Source organism: Lolium rigidum, chromosome 4 (genome assembly GCF_022539505.1).
Source record: "Lolium rigidum isolate FL_2022 chromosome 4, APGP_CSIRO_Lrig_0.1, whole genome shotgun sequence".
NCBI lineage: Eukaryota > Viridiplantae > Streptophyta > Magnoliopsida > Poales > Poaceae > Lolium > Lolium rigidum.
In genome coordinates this window covers 20,252,754-20,276,296 of record NC_061511.1, presented here as the reverse complement: position 1 = coordinate 20,276,296, position 23,543 = coordinate 20,252,754, and the positions used below count along the sequence as shown (strand labels likewise).

Genomic DNA, 23,543 nt, shown 5'->3' with positions numbered 1-23,543 from the left:
GCCTCAATGCAAATCTCATCTGCTACTTAGCAGAACTTCAAAGTCCAATCAAGTAAGTTGTAGAAACTAAAGAGGTATGAGGGAGAAACAGACATGATTGATTGTTAATACAGAAATTTTGGGAGATGATGAATGCAGGGATTGGAATCAATAAGAAGGCAAAGACATCAGACGCATGTTGCTTGGCAAGACAAGAGATCTTACTGGCACATCCATGCATCGGCGATTCCACCTCCAGCAGCTAGCGCCATATCTCCCATCACTGCACCACAACCACAAGTACAACGTTTTATTACTCAATCGGAATTGTGCTGAGTTAGATCAAGGAAAGCGACTTCTTAAGGAGATCGTGATGTCTCCTCACCATGCGTCATGTCCGCCGGAGACGAGCATCTCCGGACCATGCGTCATGGCCGCCGGCATGGCCGTCCGATCACCATGCCGGCCATGCAGCGACGATATATGTCCAACCCACGCGCGCCAGTACGTCTCGCCGGCACCATGCGCCATGGATTAGATGGGATTTATGAACTGGTAAGATCGACATAATATTGGCTGAGGAAGAGGAGTTTGGGGATGAAGGATGAGAAGACATTAGAGGATGATGAGCACGACAATCCTCGTAGAGAATTTATAGGGAGCGAGCGCGGGAAGGGGGGTGAGCGGCGAACACGGAGAGACCATGGATTGAGACACAATCCGCGTGACGAGCGCGAGGTCAGCCGGCAGCCATCGGATGGAGAGGGAGGGATCACATCGGAGACTTTCTCCATGCATGCCGCCGCTGGGTTTCCGGGACAAGGAGTTGAGGAGATTGCGGCAACAGCTTTGCATTTGCTTTAACTGATTTGCCTTGCTTGACAGAGGAGATATATAGTAACTCACGTGGATTTCCTTTCTTTCTTTTCATATAAGATCAAACCATGGCGTACGTCCTGCGTGAGAGCTATTACCTCACGACTCACGACTGATTTAATCGACGCACTCTCACACCTAGCTCCCGCGTGGTACGTACTAGCTCCCGCGTCGATTAAATCGGTCCGGAGGTAGTAGCTACTAGGACGTGATTGACATACAAAGTGCATTTTATTGAGGTTGATGAGCGTTTATCATTCGTGGAGAATATTTTATTGAGCCTTCACTTTTGTGGCATGTCGGTGGCAAAGAAAATGGCTAATTCACCTTGGACAAATATGCATGGCTAACTATATATTCGGCATGTCGTGAGTTTTTTTTCCGCCACCGCCGCCGCCGCCCAGATCCCCAGCCACCACAGCCTCCGGCCGCTCCCCACTCCGGTGGGCGGACGCCCCGTCTCAGGGCCGCTCCATGGACTGCCTCTCCTAGCTCGTGGACGGTCTGCTCCCTTCCCCCGTGGTGATTTCCTCACCGCCGGCGGCGCTGCCTTGATCTACTTTGCCTCGCTGGATTCTGGTGAGTTTGCAACCCTTTTCCTCGCCAGTCTTGACTAGCGGCGGAGTGCTATCCTGTGTACCTGTTTTGGCTGGGCTGGTCTGTTCCGGGCAGTTCCCCCCGCCTGCATTCTGATTCTGGAGGTCAAGTGGTCAGGGATGTCGGGAAGCGGGGAGAAGATGAAGGGAAAGCTCGGTGAGGAGGTGGAGAAGGCAGCGGAAGGGGTGGACTCCATGATGGGGCGCCTCAATCTGCTTGCCGACGTGACTGATGTTGTGGAGATGAGTGATGACGAGGATGACGGCGGCTCTACGCCGGAGAAATGGTCGCTGGTCGGAAAGGTTCTCTCACCAAATGTGGTGCATATCCAGTCGATCCGTGCTGCCATGAAACCTGCTTGGGGCAATCCCAGGGGTCTCCGCATCAAACCAGGAGGTGACAATGTGTTTGTGGCAGATTTTGCAAACAGGGTCGATAGAGACTGGGCGCTGGCGGGAACACCATGGATGGTTGGAAGACATGCTGTTCTCCTGCAGGAACTGGACGCATTGCTCCGGCCCTCGGATGTTCGTTTTGACACTATGTCAATCTGGACAAGAATTATGGACTTGCCTTTCGGTTGGATGAATGACAAGAAGGGTCTAAAGATTGCCAAGCTAATTGATAAGCAATGTTCTGTGGACGTTGACGAGTTTGGGGAAGCCTCTGGCACTTTCTTGAGGGCCCGTGTTGCTATCCCGGTCGACCAACCTCTGCGCCGCTGGGTAATTGTCAGGAGGGATGGTCATGATGAAAGATTTAATCTCCAATATGAGAAGCTGCCGTTCTACTGCTTCAGTTGTGGTCTCATTGGCCACGGTGAACTTGAGTGCAAGAACCCTGTAGACAGGGATGCTATGGGGAAACTGCCTTTTGACAGGAACTTAAGGGTGCCGGATGAACACAGAAGAAGGGTACAATCCTTTGGTCAAGCTGCCGCTTCTTCTGACTGGAGTGGCTCTTCGACGAGGAGTGACTCCCGAGCTCACTCTATGGGACTTTCTGCTGAAAACAAAGTTGAACAAGAAGTAACTAGCCCGATGAAGGATAAGGGAAGTGGGCAAGAGGCCCATGTCTGTCTGACTGTTGCCCGATCCCTCTTCCCCGGCAAAGACAAGACTCTCACTGGCTCTGGCCGAAAGAGGAAGACAACAAAGACAGCAACAACGGCCAAGTCTCTGTCTGGTACTGTTAGCGCGAAAGTGCAGGCTCTGGAGAAGGCCAACACTCCCCAGGTCCTGTCCATTACGGGACCTCTGGTTGATCATGGTGGGGCTGATGGATCGCTTGCTGGCCTTGGTGGTGTTTCAAGCTCAGAAGGTATCAAAAAACAAAGGATGGAGGCCTTCTCCTTCACCTCTTCTTCGGTGGTGGCTGCCAATGTGGTGCAGCCCCACCCAGGTCAATGATGATCTTAGGCCTGAACTGCCGGGGCTGCGGGCAGCCCGAGGCAGTTCATGAGCTCCGCGTCCTCGCGGAGCGACACCGTCCGGAAGTGCTTTTTCTGTCTGAAACAAAGATGACAGCAGAACGAGCTGAGTGTCTGAAATGGAGACTGGGTTTTGAGAATGCGCTTGGTGTTGACAGTGAAGGCCAGAGTGGTGGCCTTGTACTGTTGTGGAGATCAGGCAACGTGGTGAGACTGAAGTCCAAAAATAAATCTCACATCGATGTCCTTGTTAGTAATGATAACCTTGGAGGAGGCGAGTGGCGCTTCACAGGGTTCTATGGCGAACCTCGCCGTGAAAACAGAAAAGATTCTTGGTATTTGATGCATTTCCTTCGGAGTGTCTCAGATATGCCATGGCTCTGCATGGGTGGCTTCAACGAGGTCCTGGCCCATTATGAGCATTTTGGGCGACATGAGCGTGAGGACTGGCAAATGGCAGGTTTTAGGGAAGCGGTGGAGTACTGCGACTTCACTGATCTGGGGTACTCCGGGCTGCCCTACACCTGGGACAACAAACAGGTTGGACGGGACAATGTGAAAGCAAGGCTTGATCGTGTCTTTGGTGATGACCGCTTCCTCCGACGTTTTGGGGCCACACATGTTAAGCACCTACAAACTTCTGAATCTGATCACTGTGCCCTGTTGGTCGAGGTTGCTGGCCGGCCCAGACAACGTCCAAACAAAGTTTTGAAGCCTTTTCGGTATGAGAATATGTGGCATAGGGACCCCTCTTATGTGGAGCAGGTCAACAACGCTTGGGCTAAGTGCGGCCCGGGGTTGAGAGGGGTGCAAACCAGCCTCAGGAATATGCAAAGCTCCCTGCAGTTATGGGATAAAGAGGTGTTTGGCTCTGTTAGAAACAACCTCGAAGAAACTTCGGTTCCAACTTGAGGCCGTCCGCGGACGCAATTGGCGCTCGGGCCCTTCGAGGAAGAACAGGCCCTCCTTGGGCGCATTTCTGAGCTTCTGGCTAGGGAAGAGGTTATGCTTCGCCAACGTTCTCGGATCCAATGGTTGGCTGCTGGTGATAGGAATACCGGCTATTTTCACGCTAAGTGTAGAGCGAGGGCGAGGCAGAATTGGATCCATTCTCTGACCTTGAAGGATGGCTCGACCTGCAGTGATCAAGATGTGCTGAAATCCCAGGCGAAAAGCTTCTACAAGAATCTTTTCAAAGCTCAGGATGTTTGTAACCTGAATGCCATCCTTCAATTCGTTCCTGGAAAAGTGAGCAATGAGATGAATAACTTCCTGTGCAGACCGTTTGACCCTGGTGAGGTTGAAACGGCTCTGTTTATGATGAAACCTAACAAATCCCCGGGGCCGGATGGATTCACCGCCGGTTTTTTCCAGAGGCACTGGGCCGTGATCAAGGATACTGTGTGTGAAGCTGTGCTGGACTTCCTGAATGGTGGTGAGATGCCTGGAGACCTTAACAGCACCATCCTTGTGCTTATTCCTAAGATCAAGCATCCCCAAGATTTCACTCAGTTTCGCCCCATTGCCCTGTGCAATGTGTTGTACAAAATTTGCTCCAAAGCTATTGCGAATCGGCTTCGTTCTGTGTTGGATGAGATCATTGCTGAGGAGCAGAGCGCCTTTGTGCCAGGGAGGCTTATCTCTGACAACATCTTAACTGCCTATGAGTGCATTCATTACCTGAAGAGGAAGAAGGGGAAATCCCCTGACTGTGCTATCAAACTTGATATGGCTAAGGCCTATGACCGCATCGAATGGACCTACCTGGAGGAGATCATGGTCAAACTGGGCTTTGCCCGACCGTTTATTTCACTAATCATGAAATGTGTGATCTCTGTGTCTTTCAGGGTCAAACTAAATGGGAGGCTCTCTGACTCTTTCTTACCCTCGAGGGGACTTCGCCAAGGGGATCCCATTTCCCCATATTTATTCCTTCTGTGCGCTGAGGGTTTTTCCTGCCTTCTGAAGTACTCTGGGCCTATGTTTCTAGCTCGTGGGATTAGGGTGGCTGTGCACTCACCTTGGATTTCTCACCTTCTATTCGCCGACGATTGCATCATTTTCACACAAGCTACTGAGAGGGGGGCCATCAGAATCCATGAGATTCTGGATACTTATCTTGCTGGCTCCGGTCAATTGGTCAACAAATCTAAGTCTGCTGTCTTCTTTAGCAAGAACTGCGACATGGCATCACGCAATGTGGTGTTGCAAAGCCTGGGAATTGATAAGGAGGCGCTAGAGGAAAAATACCTGGGCTTGCCAACGGCCTTGGGTAGGAATATTACTGGGCCTTTTGAGAAGATTTGGACCCGTGTGAGAGATTTTATGGGTGGCTGGTGTGAGAAGAACCTTGGGGCCCCTGGCAGAGAAGTTCTCATTAAATCTATTGTCCAAGCCATCCCTTCCTTTGCGATGAGCTGCTTCGCCCTCTCTAAGACCACTTGCAAGAAAATTGCGGCGGCTGAAGCCTCTTTCTGGTGGGGAGGAAACAGTCAGGCTAGGAGAATGCACTGGAGAAATTGGCCCGCTTTGACTCAACCTAAATGCCATGGCGGCATGGGCTTCCGTGACCTCCAACTCTTCAACACTGCGATGCTTGGCAAGCAGGGCTGGAGGCTGATCTCTAACCCGGACTCTTTATGTGCTAGGGTTCCGAAAGGCAAATACTACCATGGGGAAGATTTTATGCGTGCTCGAAAGAAAAAGAACTGTTCTCACACTTGGAGGGCAATTCTTAGGGGTAGGTCTGCTCTTGAGCTGGGCCTCATCAAAAGGATTGGCAATGGCTCTTCCACCAATATCTGGTTGGATAGATGGATCCCTGGAGTCCCCGATCTTAAGCCGATGTGTATGAAGCCAGGTGCCACTGCCTCCTCTGTGGCGGAGCTCATTGAGGTGGAGTCAGGCGCATGGGATGATGATGCCCTGCATGCAAACCTTCTCCTTCCTGATGCCCTGGCTGTGAAGCGTATTCCTAGGGGTTTTTTGGATGAGGACACTTGGGCCTGGAGTGAGGAGAAAAATGGTCTATACTCGGTCCGCTCTGCTTATAGGATTCTTGCCTCCTCTGATAGAACTCTCTCGCAGTATGAAAGTAATTTCTCCTGTCCCTCTTTTGGCGAGGCGAATCCGATTTGGAAGATCCTCTGGAAACTTACTGTCCCACCTAAAATCAAGTGCTTCTGGTGGAGGGTGCTAAATGGCTTTGTTCCGGTCCGTGAGGTCTTATATAATCGACATATGGAGGTTCATAGCACCTGTCTTGAGTGTGGTGCAAAAGATGAGACCATTTTTCATGCCCTTACTGAGTGTACTTTGGCGAGACAATTCTGGGAGGTTTTCAAGGACCTTTGCCACATTAAGCTGCCTAATCTGCATCCTTTGACATGGGCCGGTGACATCCCGATCAAAGAAATCTGCCCAGCTAATGAGGTGACTGCCATCCTCTGCGGCATGTGGTCGATCCGGACTGCTAGGAACAATCGACGCCACGGCAAGACCCCTCTCAATATTGGGAAGGCCCGCAAGTGGGCTCTCGACACCGCCTCGGACTTGTTGCTGCTTACAAAACCTCCTCCGGGCGCCAAGACAAGGCGAGAGGCCTGCGAGATGGATTCCGCCTCCTGCTGGTTTTCCGAAGATTAACACCGATGCAGCCTTTGATGCTATCAATCTTGTTGGTGCTTACGGGTGTGTAGTTCGTAATGCTGATGGCGTTTTCCTCCGGGCTGCTTCTTCCTGGTTGGAGTCCGTTCCCGATGCTCTCACTCGCTGAAGCTATAGCTTGCTCGTGAAGGAGTGAAACTTTGCACGGGAGGGACCGACATGAAGATTATCCTGGAATCTGATTGCATGACTCTGGTGGAGCTTTGGAAGACCAGGAAAAAGAATCGTGCTGCGATCTGGCCGATCCTAAATCATATTGAGGCTTTAAGCAAGGAATTTATCTCCTTTGATTTTCGTTTTGTAAGCCGTAAGGCAAATATGGCAGCTCATTTAACTGCAAAAAACATGTCTAGTGCAATGCCGGAGTGTATCTGGGTCTCCCAGGTGCCGGCCTTCCTGGCTAACTGCATCCAGCATGATTGTGCAAATGCTGATGAATGAATGAAATCCTGATTCGCAAAAAAAAAAAAAGTTAGGGTCGTGAGTGGGCTGATGGATCTCCAGTGGACATTGGCCCAACATGCTCACAATCTACTCTTCACGAAGAATTGTTTTTTTACCAAGGTAGCAGCATTGGGAGTCTGGGACAGCCAGGTTCAGATAAAAGTTCGAGTTACTCGTACATCTCACCCAGAGTTACAGTCATATTTAAAATTGATGGAGCTAACATGGAGAAAAAAACTGAAATTGTGTACATATAAAAGCTGGATCATAAATCACATGCACAACATTTGTACCGGAAGACCATGTCACAATGAGATCTAAATTTGTACTTGCTAATTTACATGGAGATCAAAAAAATTACTTACTACTTTGTACCAAGTAAATTTATTCTGAAATATGAGATAATTTTCATCTTATTCCTATTTATTTATTGATGCATGCATGCCTCATGAGGCTCAATTTAGGATAGTGATGGCATCTCATCTCCTATCGTACCTAGACCTCAAGATTCAATCTAGTTAACCGAAAAAATAAGAGAGGGAAACCCAATTATAGGACATAAAAGAAATATCAGAGACCGGATCTCTCTCTAAGAAAACATAATAACTAATAAGAATTTTTTACAAGATTAGCCTTGGGATTGGAAAGAATAATAGTGCATTACCAGTACACAAACCTGCAAGTGGTTGGTGGTGAGGACGAATCTCCAGCAGCACTAAATCTCCCACTGATGCAAACTGCAAAGACTAGTACACGAACTATCGGCACCACTTTACCTACATCAGCTGCAACACCAGGCTTTAGTTACCAAAGGCAAAACATATCTGAGTGGCTAGCACTACTACAATTGTACTGAAGTTAGATCAAGAAGAAATGAGTTTAAGATGCTAGCACTCACTGTTGCCACCGCCGCCCGTCCGTACACAAGCATCCATAAAACTATGGTATCACCTCGAAGATCATGTGTCTTGAACAGGTAGCCTCCAGATATGTACTTCCGACTTCCAAGAACAGATCCAGCTATGTACCGCGGCCGATTGTACAAACACGCCGACATGCCTCGCTGGCAACGTGCATGGAAGATACAAAGCAGTGATGAGATAAAGTTCAGATATCAAAGTCTTGTTCAGTTTGCTGTACATCTCACCTAGCTGGTTACAGGGTTGCAGGGTTAAAAAAAAAACTAGTCCATAGCATGACTATATATGATGAGCTTTTAAATTGATGGAGACACAGATTCTGATCGTAAGAGACATAAGTGCAAAAGTGAACATGTACTAATAACTACTTTATACATTTTTTTTTGCGGAGAACTACTTTATACATTTACAAAAGAGAGACAACCAGCAGGTTTCAGAGATTGAAAATTCAGAGATCAAGGTTCAGTTTTCTGCTAGTTATACAATTTTCCAATTATTCCTATTTATTTACTGATGCCTCAATGCAAATCTCATCTGCTACTTAGCAGAACTTCAAAGTCCAATCAAGTAAGTTGTAGAAACTAAAGAGGTATGAGGGAGAAACAGACATGATTGATTGTTAATACAGAAATTTTGGGAGATGATGAATGCAGGGATTGGAATCAATAAGAAGGCAAAGACATCGGACGCATGTTGCTTGGCAAGACAAGAGATCTTACTGGCACATCCATGCATCGGCGATTCCACCTCCAGCAGCTAGCGCCATATCTCCCATCACTGCACCACAACCACAAGTACAACGTTTTATTACTCAATCGGAATTGTGCTGAGTTAGATCAAGGAAAGCGACTTCTTAAGGAGATCGAGATGTCTCCTCACCATGCGTCATGTCCGCCGGAGACGAGCATCTCCGGACCATGCGTCATGGCCGCCGGCATGGCCGTCCGATCACCATGCCGGCCATGCAGCGACGATATATGTCCAACCCATGCGCGCCGGTACGTCTCGGCGGCACCATGCGCCATGGATTAGATGGGATTTATGAACTGGTAAGATCGACATAATATTGGCTGAGGAAGAGGAGTTTGGGGATGAAGGATGAGAAGACATTAGAGGATGATGAGCACGACAATCCTCGTAGAGAATTTATAGGGAGCGAGCGCGGGAAGGGGGGTGAGCGGCGAACACGGAGAGACCATGGATTGAGACACAATCCGCGTGACGAGCGCGAGGTCAGCCGGCAGCCATCGGATGGAGAGGGAGGGATCACATCGGAGACTTTCTCCATGCATGCCGCCGCTGGGTTTCCGGGACAAGGAGTTGAGGAGATTGCGGCAACAGCTTTGCATTTGCTTTAACTGATTTGCCTTGCTTGACAGAGGAGATATATAGTAACTCACGTGGATTTCCTTTCTTTCTTTTCATATAAGATCAAACCATGGCGTACGTCCTGCGTGAGAGCTATTACCTCACGACTCACGACTGATTTAATCGACGCACTCTCACACCTAGCTCCCGCGTGGTACGTACTAGCTCCCGCGTCGATTAAATCGGTCCGGAGGTAGTAGCTACTAGGACGTGATTGACATACAAAGTGCATTTTATTGAGGTTGATGAGCGTTTATCATTCGTGGAGAATATTTTATTGAGCCTTCACTTTTGTGGCATGTCGGTGGCAAAGAAAATGGCTAATTCACCTTGGACAAATATGCATGGCTAACTATATATTCGGCTCATGACATTACACCGTACAAAATAAAATTAATAAGTGTTGTTCTAACTTTTTTTGTTTTGTTTTTGAAGGTGTAGCGGAGGAGAGCTTTTCCCTGCAATCTTGACCGTGCTGACAATCGTCCAAACGATCAAAACCTCCTAGCCTCCAAGTCTCCCGCCATTGGATCTAACCACTCTTACCAATTAGATCAACTTCTATGTCCAGTTTTGCCACAAATTCCACTTTAATTAACCGCTTTTGCTTCATTGAAGCCAAAAAGTGTTCACCTAAAACCAAAAGAAAAGACTCGTTGACACGGAGTTTGTCGGAGACTTCGTGGAGGCTCACAGGAGACCTCACTTGAGACCTTGTTGCGAAAAGTATGTACTATTGTACCAAACCCGGCCTCGTCTGGAACCTCATAGCAAAAAAACATAGCAATCGTAGCAAACCATTTATTCTATTGTAGTATCGGAAAACAAATTTACGAGATCTCCAGCAATGTCCCTCCACCACTGTTGGTTCCTCCTTGTAGCACCATCCCTCGCCGGTGGTAGCATTGTTGTCGCATGCCGCAACATCAGCCCAAGCCGATGGTTGCGGCACCCGACGTCCTAGGAAGCACTGCTCGATGCCACTCACAGCATCGTCGTGGCTTGTGGAAGCTCCATCGTACGCCACTAGTAGCATCGCCGCCCGACCCTTATAGCATTGACTGCCTCCGTTCGCAGCAACGTCAAACTGCTATCGCACCACATGTTGCCTAACTTAGAAGCAACATTGCATCCTTTGTGGCCATGGCCACGCCGGAGTGGGGGACGAAGCACTGCGGCGGCGGGGGCGCCTCGATGAGTAGTGTCGCCGTCCATCTGGATTTTGGGGGAGGTGCATGCATGAGCCTTGTGATGACGAGGAATCGAAGGTCCGGTATGGTGGTTACATGCAGAAGCGAGTGGGAACCGGAGTTGTCGCATGATCCATGCACGGCGTAGCAAAGTCCGACTACACGTGAGTCTGTGTTTGGGGGACGAGGCGACGCCCGTGGAACCAACACAGAGGCGCACGATGCAGGTGCAGGTGCAGGCGCGGGGGAGGCGCGGGGGTGGCGATAATTCAGAATGTAGGGGATGAGGCGGTGTAGAGGGACCATCGCAGGGGCAGTCGAGGGAGGAGGAGCAGGGGCGGTAAGGATGTTGTTAGCCGGCGAGGTGCGAGGGTGGGTCACCAACGTGGTGGTGGTGCAACCACGTGACGACGGGATAGCGGTAGAGGTGTCATGTTCACACCTTGAAGATAGTAAAAGGAGAGGCCAAAGAAAGAGATAAGGTGGGCTATCGAAACACGCGTATGAGTGAACCGGAGGTTGGAGGATATGCGAGCCTCTGATTGTTTCAGGTCATTATCCTTTTATTTATATAAGGGATGTTATATGTGCCCTAATTTCCAGATGCCTGTCTACATAAAGATTCCATGTCTTTCCGTTGATCTACTACGAATATTTCCTCGTGTCACAAAAAATGTTACGCTACAATTAAAGCGCAAGCTTGTAGTATGAGGTTGGGGGTTGTGGAGAGGGAAGGAGAGTTGTCGCTCTTCTGACTGTTTTCTTGCGGTAGCAACCAACGATTGGTGGGATTCATCTCTATATATTCGTTTGTTAGTGCTATCATCAGTGTTGGGCGAATGTGGGAGGGAACAACATATTAATTATTAATCGATGTGTATGCTAGGATCCATATATATCCACATTAGGGCACCATGCAAGATGGGTGGGTTTCCCAACCCTGCTCTCGCGATTTCATGTGAAACTCTATTCCATGGGCCCCGCGACATCTACCCACTGGTTTCCCGTCGAAACTAGGGAGTCCATGTGAATTTTCTATACGCATTATTGAAAAGGTCATAAGAACATAAAAAATGAAAAAAATCAGGTTCTTACAAAAGTAGGGTCAATGGCCTCGAAGTGAGGTTATGCACCATTATCCCATAACTTGTATGTATAGTAGTCCTATTTTGTAAATCAGCTACTACATCAAAGTTATGTTTGGCTTCTCTGCTTTAAACAATCTATATATACTCATATCCACAAGGGAAGAGTTTTCGATGGTTTTTTGCGTGATTTCATGTGTTCCTCTGCTTTGCAGGCCTCGTGATGTTTCCCCCTAGCTTTCCGTCGAGAGTGGTGATTTCACATAACTTTACTCTTTTTGAGTTATAATGGGTCGCAATACCATGAAACCCCTCAAAAGACGCCAAGTTCTTACAAAATTTGTGCGAGTGGCTTCGAAGTGATAGTTTTGCACTACAAGTCTAGAATTTTCGTTCTGGGTAGTTATTTTGTGAACTAGGTACCACTTTATAAGAGTTGGGTCGGTGGTCTCAGAGCGTAGTTTTTTGCACCACAAGTCTAAAAGCTCCGTGACTTATAGTGTCTTTAAGTGTGAAGGAGGTGTCACTTTAGATTTGTGTATTGTCTTTTTACACCACACTTATATACCCATATCATGACCTCAATCAAAAGGGGAAGATTTTGACCCTTCCTCACGCAATTTTAGGAGAAACCTTGTTCCTTGGGTCCCGCAAACTACCTTGTAGCTGTCCATCGTAAGTGTCGATTCCATGTGAGTTTCATATTACATATTAACTTTCCATGGAAAGTGGTGATTCAATGTGACTTTACTTTTTTATTGTGTCATGATGGGTAATAGAACATGAAATCCCCAAAAGAGGCCAAGTACTTACAAAAGATTGGCCATTGGACTCTAAGTGGGTGCTATGCACTATGAGTCCAGAAACTTCACATGAGATAATCATGTTTGCGAAGGAAGTGCCATTTCATAGTTATGTATTGGTCTTTCTTATTTACACCGGACTTAGGTACCCATATATATATCACCCCCCACCATGAACGAGAGTAGAGTTTTGACCATTCCACACGCGATTTTAGGGGAAGCCTTCTTCCTTGGGACCCCCGACGTCTACCTTGTAGTTGTCCATCGAAAGTGGTGATTGCATGTGAGTTTCATATTACCCAGCATCTTTTCATCGAATTTGGTGATTCAATGTGGCTTTCATCTTTCATTGTGTCATAATGGGTCATAGCAACATGAAATCCCCAAAAGAGGCAAAGCGCTTACAAGAGATCGGCCAGTGGCCTCGAAAGTGGGGGTTATACACTATGAGTCGCGAATCAGGAATAAGAGTATTGACCATTCCTCGTGCAATTTGAATCGAAACCCTTTCCCACGGGACCCACGACGTCTAACTCCTAGCTCTTCATTGAAAGTGGTGATTTCATGTGATTTTCCTTTTTGTTTATGTTATAATAGGTCACAGGAACATGAAAACTCCCAAAAAAATATGTCAAGTTCTTACAACAATTGGGGTCGATGGCCTGTAATTGGGGGTTACTACTTGGTCAAAAAAGTTACTACGTGGACACATGGCTGGAGAATTAATGCTATTACCTCTGTCCATAGAAATATGCCTAAAATTTGTCAAATTTAAATGTATGTAGACATTATTTAATCTATAGATATATCTAAAAGTAGATAAATCTAAGATAACATTTTATGCAGGGAGGGAGTATGTCAAGAAGTGAGACATATACATGCAATTAGTGCATGCAATAAGCAATCGCTAAATCCAGCGTCTATTTCATTTTCTTCAAACCGAACTTGGGTACTAGCCTACTACTCTAGCTTTGCCCACGACACTCCTGCTGCTACATGCTGACCAGCTTGCTAGCTTTGCCTCTAGCTTGCTCGTAGGTTATAGAACATGATACTCCTCCAAAAGTCAAATTGTGAAATTCATATCGTAGCATAGAATTATCAACCCGTAAACTTTATTATAGTTTGAAGTGATCTTGCGATTCATAGTTTCTCGACTTTACGGGTTAAAAGGAGCACGAGTTTCGTCAAACACTAGAAATTAACTCAAGCGAAACTTCCGATATGATGTAAAGATTCCAATTTTGATGTTAACTAAATCCTAAGCACCAATATTAACTCAAGCGAAACTTCCGATATGATGTAAAGATTCCAATTTTGATGTTAACTAAATCCTAAGCACCAATATTAATTAATTTTTGATTCGTGGCGCTAAGTAATTTTTAGCTGGTGTGAAAGCATATAATACTATCTAAAAATTAAATCTGATTTCTCGGCTGACTTTACCATTCTCAATATACTGTGAAGCCTCGATTGATTGAATTGCTTTGAGCCTATACGTGAGGCAGGATACATGTAGTGATCGACACACCTAGCTGATGATGCTACGCAGCTAGGTTTGGTCGGGCTTGCAAATCCATGAACTGATCGTATACATGATCTATGTGACCGCCACATTTGGTTTTGGTTCCGTGTCAGTGACTTGCTTGAGCGTCTATCAAATAATACTAGCTATATATATATATATATATATATATATACTCGCTGCACATCTCCAACCTGGTCTATAGCTGCTAAAAATCCCTTCATTTTTTGGACACTTGATCGATCTTATCTATGGTATGGGACTCCGTCGCTCCGCCGCTCGCCGCCCACCCATCTCCCTCTACGCCGGACATCCCCACCCACCAAATCCCCTCCGCCCCCTTGTCCAACCCTTGCTCATCGCCTCCTGGACCTCGGTCAAGTCCCGATCTCCGTTTCCTGACCTTGATTTTCTTCCTATTGCTCATGCTCTGTCCCGTGCAGAAATTTTGGAGGGGGTCATGGCCGCCCTCCCCCAGCTGCTGCTCTGCTGGTGACTGTGTGCTCGCCAGCACGGCCAAGGAGACGCCGACGACCACGCACCAGGAGTCGGCGACCTGGACATGATCGTCCAGGAGGAGGAGCTCGCACAACACCCGACCACCCACAGAATAAGGTCCTCACCTTTTCCCCCATCTTCCTGCCGTGCACGAACCTAGTTCTTCCCCACGATGACATTGTCTGTGTGCACCTCTCACACGTGAGCATATAGTTGTAAGAATGTCAGGCATTTCATTCTTGATGAGTGTGATAAGATGCTACAGTCACTTGCTATTTTTTATTTTTTAATCCTTGTTTCTTCCATGTATACAGTTTTCTGGTCATATCTTCATGTATATGATACGCTGCAAGTGTAGGTTCTGCTAAGCTATTCTTTGTATATAGTCAATTAGCGCTAGTGACATGTATATAGTCTTTTGAGAATTAAGTTCTTGCTTGGCTACTTGCCATGTGTTGTATGTAACAGCCCCAGGATGGGATTGCGGAAACTTGTATGCTGCCATGCATCAGCTTTGCCATGACTTTGATTGTTGGCTAGTTCTCTCGCTGATTAGCCATGTGCTCGAGATGATACCTTTGCCCCTGATTCATGTAACTAGAGCTCGAAAATAAATTTTCCTTTTGTTTTTGTATTTCAGGGGAGAAGTGGAGCTGGAGCTGGTCAGGAGGTAGCGATGGCTGCCAGATCCGGCTGGAAGGATGCGGTGGTCTTCTTTTTCGACTCCGTGGGTTTAGGTGAGTCCTCGGGTGGCCATGGCACTAGACTCCGTGGATTTATGATATGGATGCCACAGTACATTCAAGCCTCCACAAGTCTTGTTTTTGACATGATGATCCGTGATACCATCAAGCCATGTTTGTATTGGTGTTTTGCAATTCTATTGACATGTTAGGCCAATTTCGAAATCTGATCCTTCTTGCTAAATCCCCCCTAGCTGACCATCATGTTTTGTTCTTGTTCAAGGAAAATGAGGACTAAATGAGAGACACGTGTCGCAGCTGGAACCTGTGGCTGCAGGCCATCACTTGGAAGGAAGCTGCAAGACCCTGGGGACAAGCTTGGTCGGCTTCCTTTCTAGCGCCTTAATGAACTGGTTATGATGCATGCTATGTTGTATGTAACTTGCATGTTGCTGTGCATCAACTTTGCCCGGTATTGTCCCCTGATGCGGACATTTTCGTTGATTATATGTTTGTGTCACATGGGCTGTGTCGTATGCACCATTGTCTTAATTGAAGTATGATATTTGCTGTGTAGGTTTGGATGTCCAAAAAACAGGCAAGGTCTTGCCAAAATTTTGAGCACTCCCTTGCTAATTAATTTCAACATCCTTGCTACTTAGTAGCTTAAAGACTAGTTCTATCTATTAAATAAAATCCTGCTGATCTTTGTAAACAAGTAGAAAGAAGTAATTGTTGTCAAGTGCTAGATAGGAAGCAGAATCAATCATCGATAAGGATCTGTTGCCTTTCTTGGAAATTGTTTTAGCTTTATCAGTTCCTTGTGTAAATTAGAAGTTTGGAATTAGACCAGTTCCTGATTCCTGTAACTTGAGCTCCAAAATAATTTGTCTTTTCGTTTTTGTATTTCAGGGATAAGTGGAGCTAGCCCAGAAGGTAGCCATGGCCGCCGGATCTGGCCGGCAGGCCGGTTCCTTCTTCTTCGAATCCGTGGGTTTAGGTGAGTACTCGGGTAGCCATGACACCAACTCTTGATTTAGTTGAGGCTGGTTTAGGACCATACCATGGCTATATGTTGGTGTTATGAGAGTGTCACCTCTTATGCCCTTTCCATTTCTTTGAGATCATGCTATGCGTTATTTTCCAGAGGCTGGTTGCACTTGTTTGAAGCTATCTGTTTAGATCAATGTTTGAAGCTACTTGCTATAATTTTGTACGAGGTAGAGGTAGAACCTGGAGCCACACTAAACCAAAATTTTCATATAATTTGGGCTGAACCTTGATATTGAGTTACTATTATTAATGTGTCTGGTTACGCTTGTTTGGAGCTGATCTGCACTAAAGTGGCTAAGTTCCGATCCATATTAAGTGCCGGGATTATTATTGTTTTGCTTAGCTGATTCCTAAAATGAATTCTGTTAGGAAGCTCATTGATGCCTGTGCTGGATGTTCCTAGTTTTAGTAGAAAGAGTAACAAAACTTCCTTTTTTTTCAGCAGGTAAAGAAAGAAGAGCAAGAAGGCTACAAAGAAGGACCTGCCCAGACCCTTTCACTTTCTGCATGTAATCTTCTTGGTGCTGTAGTCGGAAGCGCGAACAAGGCATCCTGTCGTATGTAGTGCCGCTTATATCTGTAGTACACCTTTTCGGTCCTTGTAATATTCGGTAGTACTTGATGTTGTAAAATCCATTTTTGTAATGATCCAGGCTTTGGAAGTTGTAACAATTTGGTAAATGTGCACGTGTGTGATGTTTGCTCCTAGCTCGCGTTTCTTTGGGTTAGACTTGTCAGCAAGGTTGGATCGTGTGGCTGTACGAACATTTATTCTACTACTATATTGTTTGATTTGTGGTCTGAATGTTGCAAAACGAGGAAATGTCATGGCAAAATTTTGAGTACTATGGCTAATTAAACTTGCATTGACTTATTAGCTTAGTTTCTTTCTCTTAATTAACTGCACTTTTTTGTGTCTCAAATGGACCAGGTCGATCAGATGAGAAGGTCCATCGGTTTGCGGAGGATGAATTAGTATATCACTTATCTTTCATTTGTGCATACAGACGCAGCGTTGCTACTATACACGCGCACATAGCGTGAAATAAGGGAAAATTTTAGACCCCGCAAATAATTGGATTGATTGGGATTTAATTAGTTTCCATATATAGCGCCAAATTTTTTGTTTTGGGCTGCGCGGTAATCGCCACTAATCTAGCTGAAACGTCCCCCAAATAAAATGTTGAAATGGCATACAGACTTATTCCAGATTTACCCAGATGGAAAATCGATCCCTCGCGCGATCCACCCATACCATGCTGCCGTGAAAGTCACAAGGTACTTTGGTCTGAAGGGCAGATCCTGCATATTGATGATCAAATGTCAGCATACCAAGCACCAGACTTCACAAGGCTACAGAGTTAAAGACTGTTTGGAATATTTTAAAAAAACTCACCATGTGATGTTCCTAGTTTCTTACTTAATACTAGCAACCAGATAACATGAGATGACGATCCGCGAGTACTGCATGATCGGCTCCCGTAATCAGGCTTGCCCTGCCGATGCCCCCCACTAGCGTCGAACACTTGGATGGATTTCAAATCTTATTGAACTGGACGGCCGCGACGATTATTAGGTGGAGGGCAGCCGTGGGCCATCAACAAACAAAGGTTCAGCAAAACATGATTGGTGGTCATGGTTTAATCTGGAAACTTTGAGGTTTGTAACGATTATTAGGTTTCCTCCTCTCGCCCGCGTGTGGCGACGTGGGGAAACCCAAGATAGATGCCGCCACCAGCCCCCCTTCCTTCTCCCGTCGCTGCCATGGGGCGTGGCCGGGCTCTGCCTGGTCGTTGACGGCGGCGGCGGGGCCTGCTCGTCCACTGGCGGGGTGGATCGGCGCGGGAAGGATCCTCCCCAGTTGGGTGTGGTGCGCTCGCCGAGCACCACGGTGTGCTGGCTGATCGATGCGCGGCGGCGTGAGCGGCACATCCGGCATCGTGAGTGGCGGCGCGCCTAGGGCATCGGCGGCGCGGCGGGCGCCGGTCTGGGGGGCGTCCTGGTGATGGTGGTGGTGGCCGCTGGCGGTGGGCCATGTCGGCGGTGGAGGTGCGACGAACCAGATGGGTGTAAGCCCTAGGTCGGTCTTCTCCTTTCCCTCTCCTTGATCTTGGTTGTCGCCGGTGGAGGGTCGACCAGTTGCAAGGCGTCTCGCCGCTTTGCCTCGGATAGCCTGGGATAGTCCTCGGCCGCGTTGCCTCGGTCGGCGGCGGCTAAAACATTTTGGCAAGTTATTACTTTAGGCACACCCCAAATTAATTAATTACCCGGATTACTTGCTATAAACTCGGCAGTTGATTGGGTAAAAACAAATAGTACTACCCCATTCCATCAATAAATTCTGTGTTTGTAAATAATTTCAAGGATAATGGAATAGTGTGTTCCATCTCAAAAAAAAAAAAAAAAAAAAAAATTCCAGGATGGCTCTCCCCTATAAACTAGGAAGTTGATTGGGCGGGGAAAGAAAACTCACCCCTAAAATCACGACACATTAATTCTATATATATACTGTATCAATCGCTTTCCAGATTTTGTTCTTGCTCAATTAAGTTTCGTCCTTGATCCGTGGGACATTCCAAACCCGAACAAAGTTGTGCAAAAACTCATTTCCACCCACCGAAACACATTACCAGCGCCTCCTCCCTCCCACCCAACCCATTTCCTCCACATCCGCCGCCGGCAACTCCTCCCCCCACCGACCACCTCCCCGGAACCCCCTCTCTCTATCCCACCGATTGTAGCCACCCAAATCGGGCACCCCCTGGAGAAAGCTTCGGCCTTTTTCCTCCATGCGGCAGAGGATGTTGGTGAGGCGGAGGCAAGATTGGGCGTCACCGGCGGAGGAGCAGGAGGTCCACGACGACGGTGGCGCCCCTGCAGCGGGTGGTGGTGACCGGGGCGGCTCCGCGTGGGGTAGATGCGACCCTGGCCTTCACCGACGCCTCCGATGGCAGCAGCCACGGCGGGATGCTCGTGGTGGGGGACAGAGAGGCGGGAGCAACCAGAAGGATCAGTCCTAGCTGGAAGGGAGATGTCCTTGACTCCGACATTGGCATCTCAAGGTCGAAATTTTTCTCTGTCTGCCTATGATTTATTTGGGTGCTGAATATTGCTATTAGTCAAGTGTTGTGCAAATCGTTGATGCATGTGGTACCGAAAAAGAATGATTAAATAGTTTTGCTCGCCTGCTCTGGGGCCACATACTGTATTTGTTCAAATACAAATAGAATGATTAAGTTGTTTTGCTTGTCTGCTTAATGCATCTGTGTGGTCACATATTGTAATGTGGTATCCCAGTGAATACAGAGCAAGGGAAAAGCTCAAGAGAAAAATTCATAGCCCATTTAGAGTGAGGACCAATGTGATTTTTATGATTGCATCCCACATTGCACGATTTTGTGAATGATTTTGCACTCAGTTGCTGACTCACTCTTTGTGCACCATGTAGGAAATACAAGTGCTGAAAGAAAACAAGACTGTGGCCAAGAAGAACAGCATGCAGTACTGAAGGATGAAAATAAACAAGTGATGGTAAGTTGAATGACTCAAGAGTGCATGACAACAGCTTCCAGATTTGTTAATCTTTGATAATCGATGGTTACTCATTGTTCTTTTTGAATGCACTACTATGGTGCAGCAAACTGGAAGATGTCCTGATAGAAAGGGGCGAGATAAACTGAATTATGGAGATAAACAGGTGACCATTTCTCTATCCAAATCAATAAGTGAAAATAATGTTTAGTAGTTGTTACATTTTACAGTTGGCGGTTAATCTGTGTTGGTCTGTTACGAAATCAAAGCTTGTATGTTTGTTGAATGTGGTCTGTTGCTAAAGTAGTAGGGGCTGAATGCAGTACATAATAGAAGTTCCAAAATTTTAAGTAATAACAAAGCTTGCCTTTTTGGACTAGAGATGTCTGTTTCTTTCCTCGGCAAAGCAACTTATGCAATTATCTGAGTGAATTCAAGTACTACTTTGGTGAAGAGATATGGCATTTTTCAGTTATCGAAATGTTCATTTCCATTGGATGATTGTTTGATCCTTTTTCATATCAGTGCTTGGTTTGGTGATCTCCCCTGACTACTACTGGCTCTTTGGTGCTAGTTTGTATCGGGCATACCTGCGACGCCGAGTGTGCCATGGCACCTAGGTAACACAGTTTCTGTGCTTGATTTGTTATTTGACAACCTGTATGCTCCAAAGGAATAACCTGTATATATATTTTGCTTTGGTCCTGTGTTGGGAGTATTTTCTGGAGCTTAATTTTCTTGCTGCTGCTTTTGTGGTGTACATGGAAAGTTTATTCCTAAATGTGCGCATCCATATTGAGTTGCTTCTCTAATGAAGTGGTCTTGTGATCCCTACACTTGTGGGTTTTGATGATCCCTGTACTCTTGTATTTATTAAAATAGTTGTTTGGTCGAGTTGATGAATGTAAAGCTTAAACCTGGCTTGCATCGAATGTGGGCTGAATTAACCTGGAGCTTTTTGGAGCTGATCTGGACTAGTGGTTCAGCAAAGTAGTTAGATATTTTGTGAGTTATAAAGCCTGAATGCATACAGTATTTGTCTCGGTTTTGTCTGTTACAATTTGTAGAAGAATGTATTGCTGGCAATCTGTTTCTCCATGTACTGTCCTTGTTGCGGAGGGGCATAATTGGTTCATTTGCCGTTTTTTGCGAATGGCCTAATTGCTTTTTGTTATTTCTTTGCCCTCTGCACCATTAGAAGATGTAGTGCAAAATGTACAGATTACCTCTATTAGCACACCATTAGAAGGGGCATAATTTTTTTGGCAGTTGAGATGGTGAAATAACGGTTAGTAATTGTAACCTTTCCCGGTTGGAGGTTAATCTTTGTTGGCCCTGTTGTGGCCTTGCAGGTTCCAGTTGGCAACGGAGGAGGCTGGAGAAGCATGAGGTTGCTGTGGTGGAGGTCTCTAGTTGGTGTAGATACATGTTTAAGGTCAGCTTGTCTGGACGCGGTGGCGGTGTTTTTATACTATGTTTGGAATGTTAAACCTGGAGGTCGAGTACCTTGAGTCGGAGTCTCCACCGCCTCCTTTCTCCCCGCAGGTCGCTTCCCACCACTGCCTTTTTTTCCTGGATGAATCTCGCTTCCATTCGAGGTGAAAGGTCGCATTTTTGCGTGCTGGATCTGCGGGAATGACGATGATGGTGCCGGCGTATCGGGGCGGGAGGACCAGTGGTGCATCTTCATAGAACTGCTCGTGCTGGAGGCCGCCATCACCAGCTTCTCCGGCCGCAACCTCAAGACGCTGCAAGTGGCGCCAGAGATCCTCACCAAGGTGAGGCTGCTGCTCAAGGTGCAGCTCCACCTGGTCTCCTTCCTCAGCTGATGCACCTTCTCCGCCGCCGGGGCCAGAGCATGCAACAAGATGCTTGTCTACCCGTATTTTCCCAACGGCAGCCTTGGACACTTCCTATTCAGCGAGTCACCTCCATTCCAACCTCAACTTCTCCATCGTCTGCCATAGAAATACTCATGAATTCAGTCCAGATTCGAACACAATTCGCTTAATGTTAGAGTTCATGTGGAGTTTTTGGTTTCGCTGTCAGAATTCATACGATTTTTAAGGCAGCAGTATAATTATCCGCTACTCCGGTCAACAGGGTAATGGTATTTTGGTTGTCTCCCTTGTTTGTGCCATAAAGACAATACTCCCTAAATACTGCAGTATATATGTACTTATGCACAGGTTTCCTGTTTGATAAACTATGGTTAATGAGCTTATGCACTTGATTCCCTGTTAGATACTGCAGTATATACTTCTTGCTTTTGTTGTTCTTAATATAGCTTGCTGGTTCTGCATTTAATTGTTCTTTCTAGTGCTGTATGCTTATTATGGAGTAGTTGCTTTATTTTCTGAGTAGGAGTGTATACTTTAAGATGAGTTATCTGTGGGAGTAGGAGTATAAATACAACAGTTCTCCATTAAGGTGATGGAGTAGGAGTATATACTTTAAAGTTTAAACTATGATGACATTACAGTCTAAATAAAATCCACTTTTAAATTCTGTTTAATTGTACAACCTGTTGAGAAGGTAATTCAGTGTAATTGTACAACCTGTTGAGTATTCTGCCTAAAATACCCACTCCTGTACTTTTATATTCACTTTAATCTGGAGTAGTAGTATAATGAAGATGGTATCTGAATTCTTTAATCAACCAGACCATGAGCTTATTGTCATATTTCTAGTATTGGAGTGTGTCTTTTTGATGTGAATGAGATCGGAGGCGGCCTGTAGGTGAACGACCTGTAGGTGTACTCCATGAGCTTATCTGCTTTCCTTCTTCAGATCATGCATGCCGGTTTCTATCATCCTTACTTGTGAATCATTAGACTCCTGAAAATCTCTGGCTCCTGAAAAGCATAAAACTGATGAAATGCACGCCGGTTTCTATCATCATTATTTGTTAAATCTCTGGCTCCTGTGTGCATTTTCTGAATTATATTAACTAAAGTTGCCTCTCAGTTTCTCACATGTTAAGGTAGAGTTTGACATTTATCTTTTGTTGATCTATCCACTACAGTATTCATCAAGCCCCTACTGGTGATGGATTTTCCTAAGGTGCTGCTGAACAAGGATATATCCGACTCACCATTAACTGGTACTGATCACTTGTAGTCAGGTCCTGTTGTCACCTTTTTAGTCATAACATGAAGTAACAAGCTTTGAACCTTTTCTTGAGGTTAGATGAGCATGAAGTATGATATCCTGCTGAAATTACTTTGGTTATTATGCCTGTGACAGTTTCCCAGTTTATATTCATGGTACCAGGGAGGTTATGCCCCGCAGAGGCCGGAATATCTGCCGTTGGAGGTTAGTATCCTGAAGTCCTGAACAACTATTCCATGGCTGCTTCGTACTGTGTTAACATATCCAGATATATTAGAAATACCGTGGAGTGTGGAAACACCTTCATGTTATCACAAACTTGCATCTTGTCACTTGTGCCTAATCCCATGGCTGTGCGCGCGTTCATGCAGCTGAGGGTGCTCTACTTTCTCGGTGGCGAGGCAGTGTTCATGCTGATCGTGGTGCTCTGCATGCTCCTCTGCATCATCTTTGGCACGATGATGTACGCCTCCCCCCTTCACCGTCCTGGTAAGTATACTCCGGCCGCACACCCGCATTAATTTCGTGGAATCACATGATGAGCTTAAATTTGGGTTAAGCATGGTCACTTGCAGTTACAATATTTATTATTAGTGTTATTTAGACCTAATATGTTGCCTACCTCTTGAGGGATGATTCATTCCTCTTCAGGTGGAGAGAAGTTGAGGCCTGGAAGAACCATATTGATCTGTTGCGCTGCCGAGCGAGGATGACGGTCTTGTGTTGGGCGCATGTGGACCTGGAGGTGTGGCCAGCTTCCATGGAGTGCAGCTGGGTGACGTGGA

The 23,543-nt window shown here is 46.4% G+C and overlaps 1 protein-coding gene and 1 long non-coding RNA gene across 12 annotated transcripts; both read left to right on the top strand.

The window, feature by feature from the left end:
• The first annotated feature begins 14,199 nt into the window (after positions 1-14,199).
• On the top strand, positions 14,200-16,917 carry LOC124649767. 5 transcript variants are annotated; one of them, XR_006986790.1, is made up of 5 exons: positions 14,200-14,497; positions 15,021-15,117; positions 15,347-15,444; positions 15,976-16,063; positions 16,559-16,917. It is a non-coding gene; the product is annotated as an uncharacterized LOC124649767 (long non-coding RNA). The 5 variants fall into 5 exon arrangements; XR_006986788.1 differs by having other exon boundaries at positions 15,347-15,535; XR_006986789.1 differs by having other exon boundaries at positions 15,347-16,063; positions 16,562-16,917.
• Positions 16,918-19,052: 2,135 nt separating this feature from the next.
• Positions 19,053-23,151, top strand: LOC124708695. Of its 7 annotated transcripts, none has more exons than XR_007005264.1 (7): positions 19,053-19,178; positions 19,565-19,647; positions 19,754-19,813; positions 21,000-21,082; positions 22,673-22,750; positions 22,921-22,962; positions 23,130-23,151. XR_007005264.1 is itself a non-coding variant. In XM_047240367.1 (6 exons), the coding sequence occupies exons 1-5, from the start codon at positions 19,064-19,066 to the stop codon at positions 22,707-22,709; spliced, it is 378 nt and encodes a 125-aa protein (XP_047096323.1). In that variant the 5' UTR covers positions 19,053-19,063; the 3' UTR covers positions 22,710-22,750; positions 22,894-23,018. The 7 variants fall into 7 exon arrangements, 1 of the variants encoding a protein (XP_047096323.1); XR_007005266.1 differs by adding an exon at positions 20,173-20,267 and having other exon boundaries at positions 21,000-22,750; positions 22,894-22,962; XR_007005267.1 differs by lacking the exon at positions 23,130-23,151 and adding an exon at positions 20,173-20,267 and having other exon boundaries at positions 22,894-23,015.
• Positions 23,152-23,543: the final 392 nt, after the last annotated feature.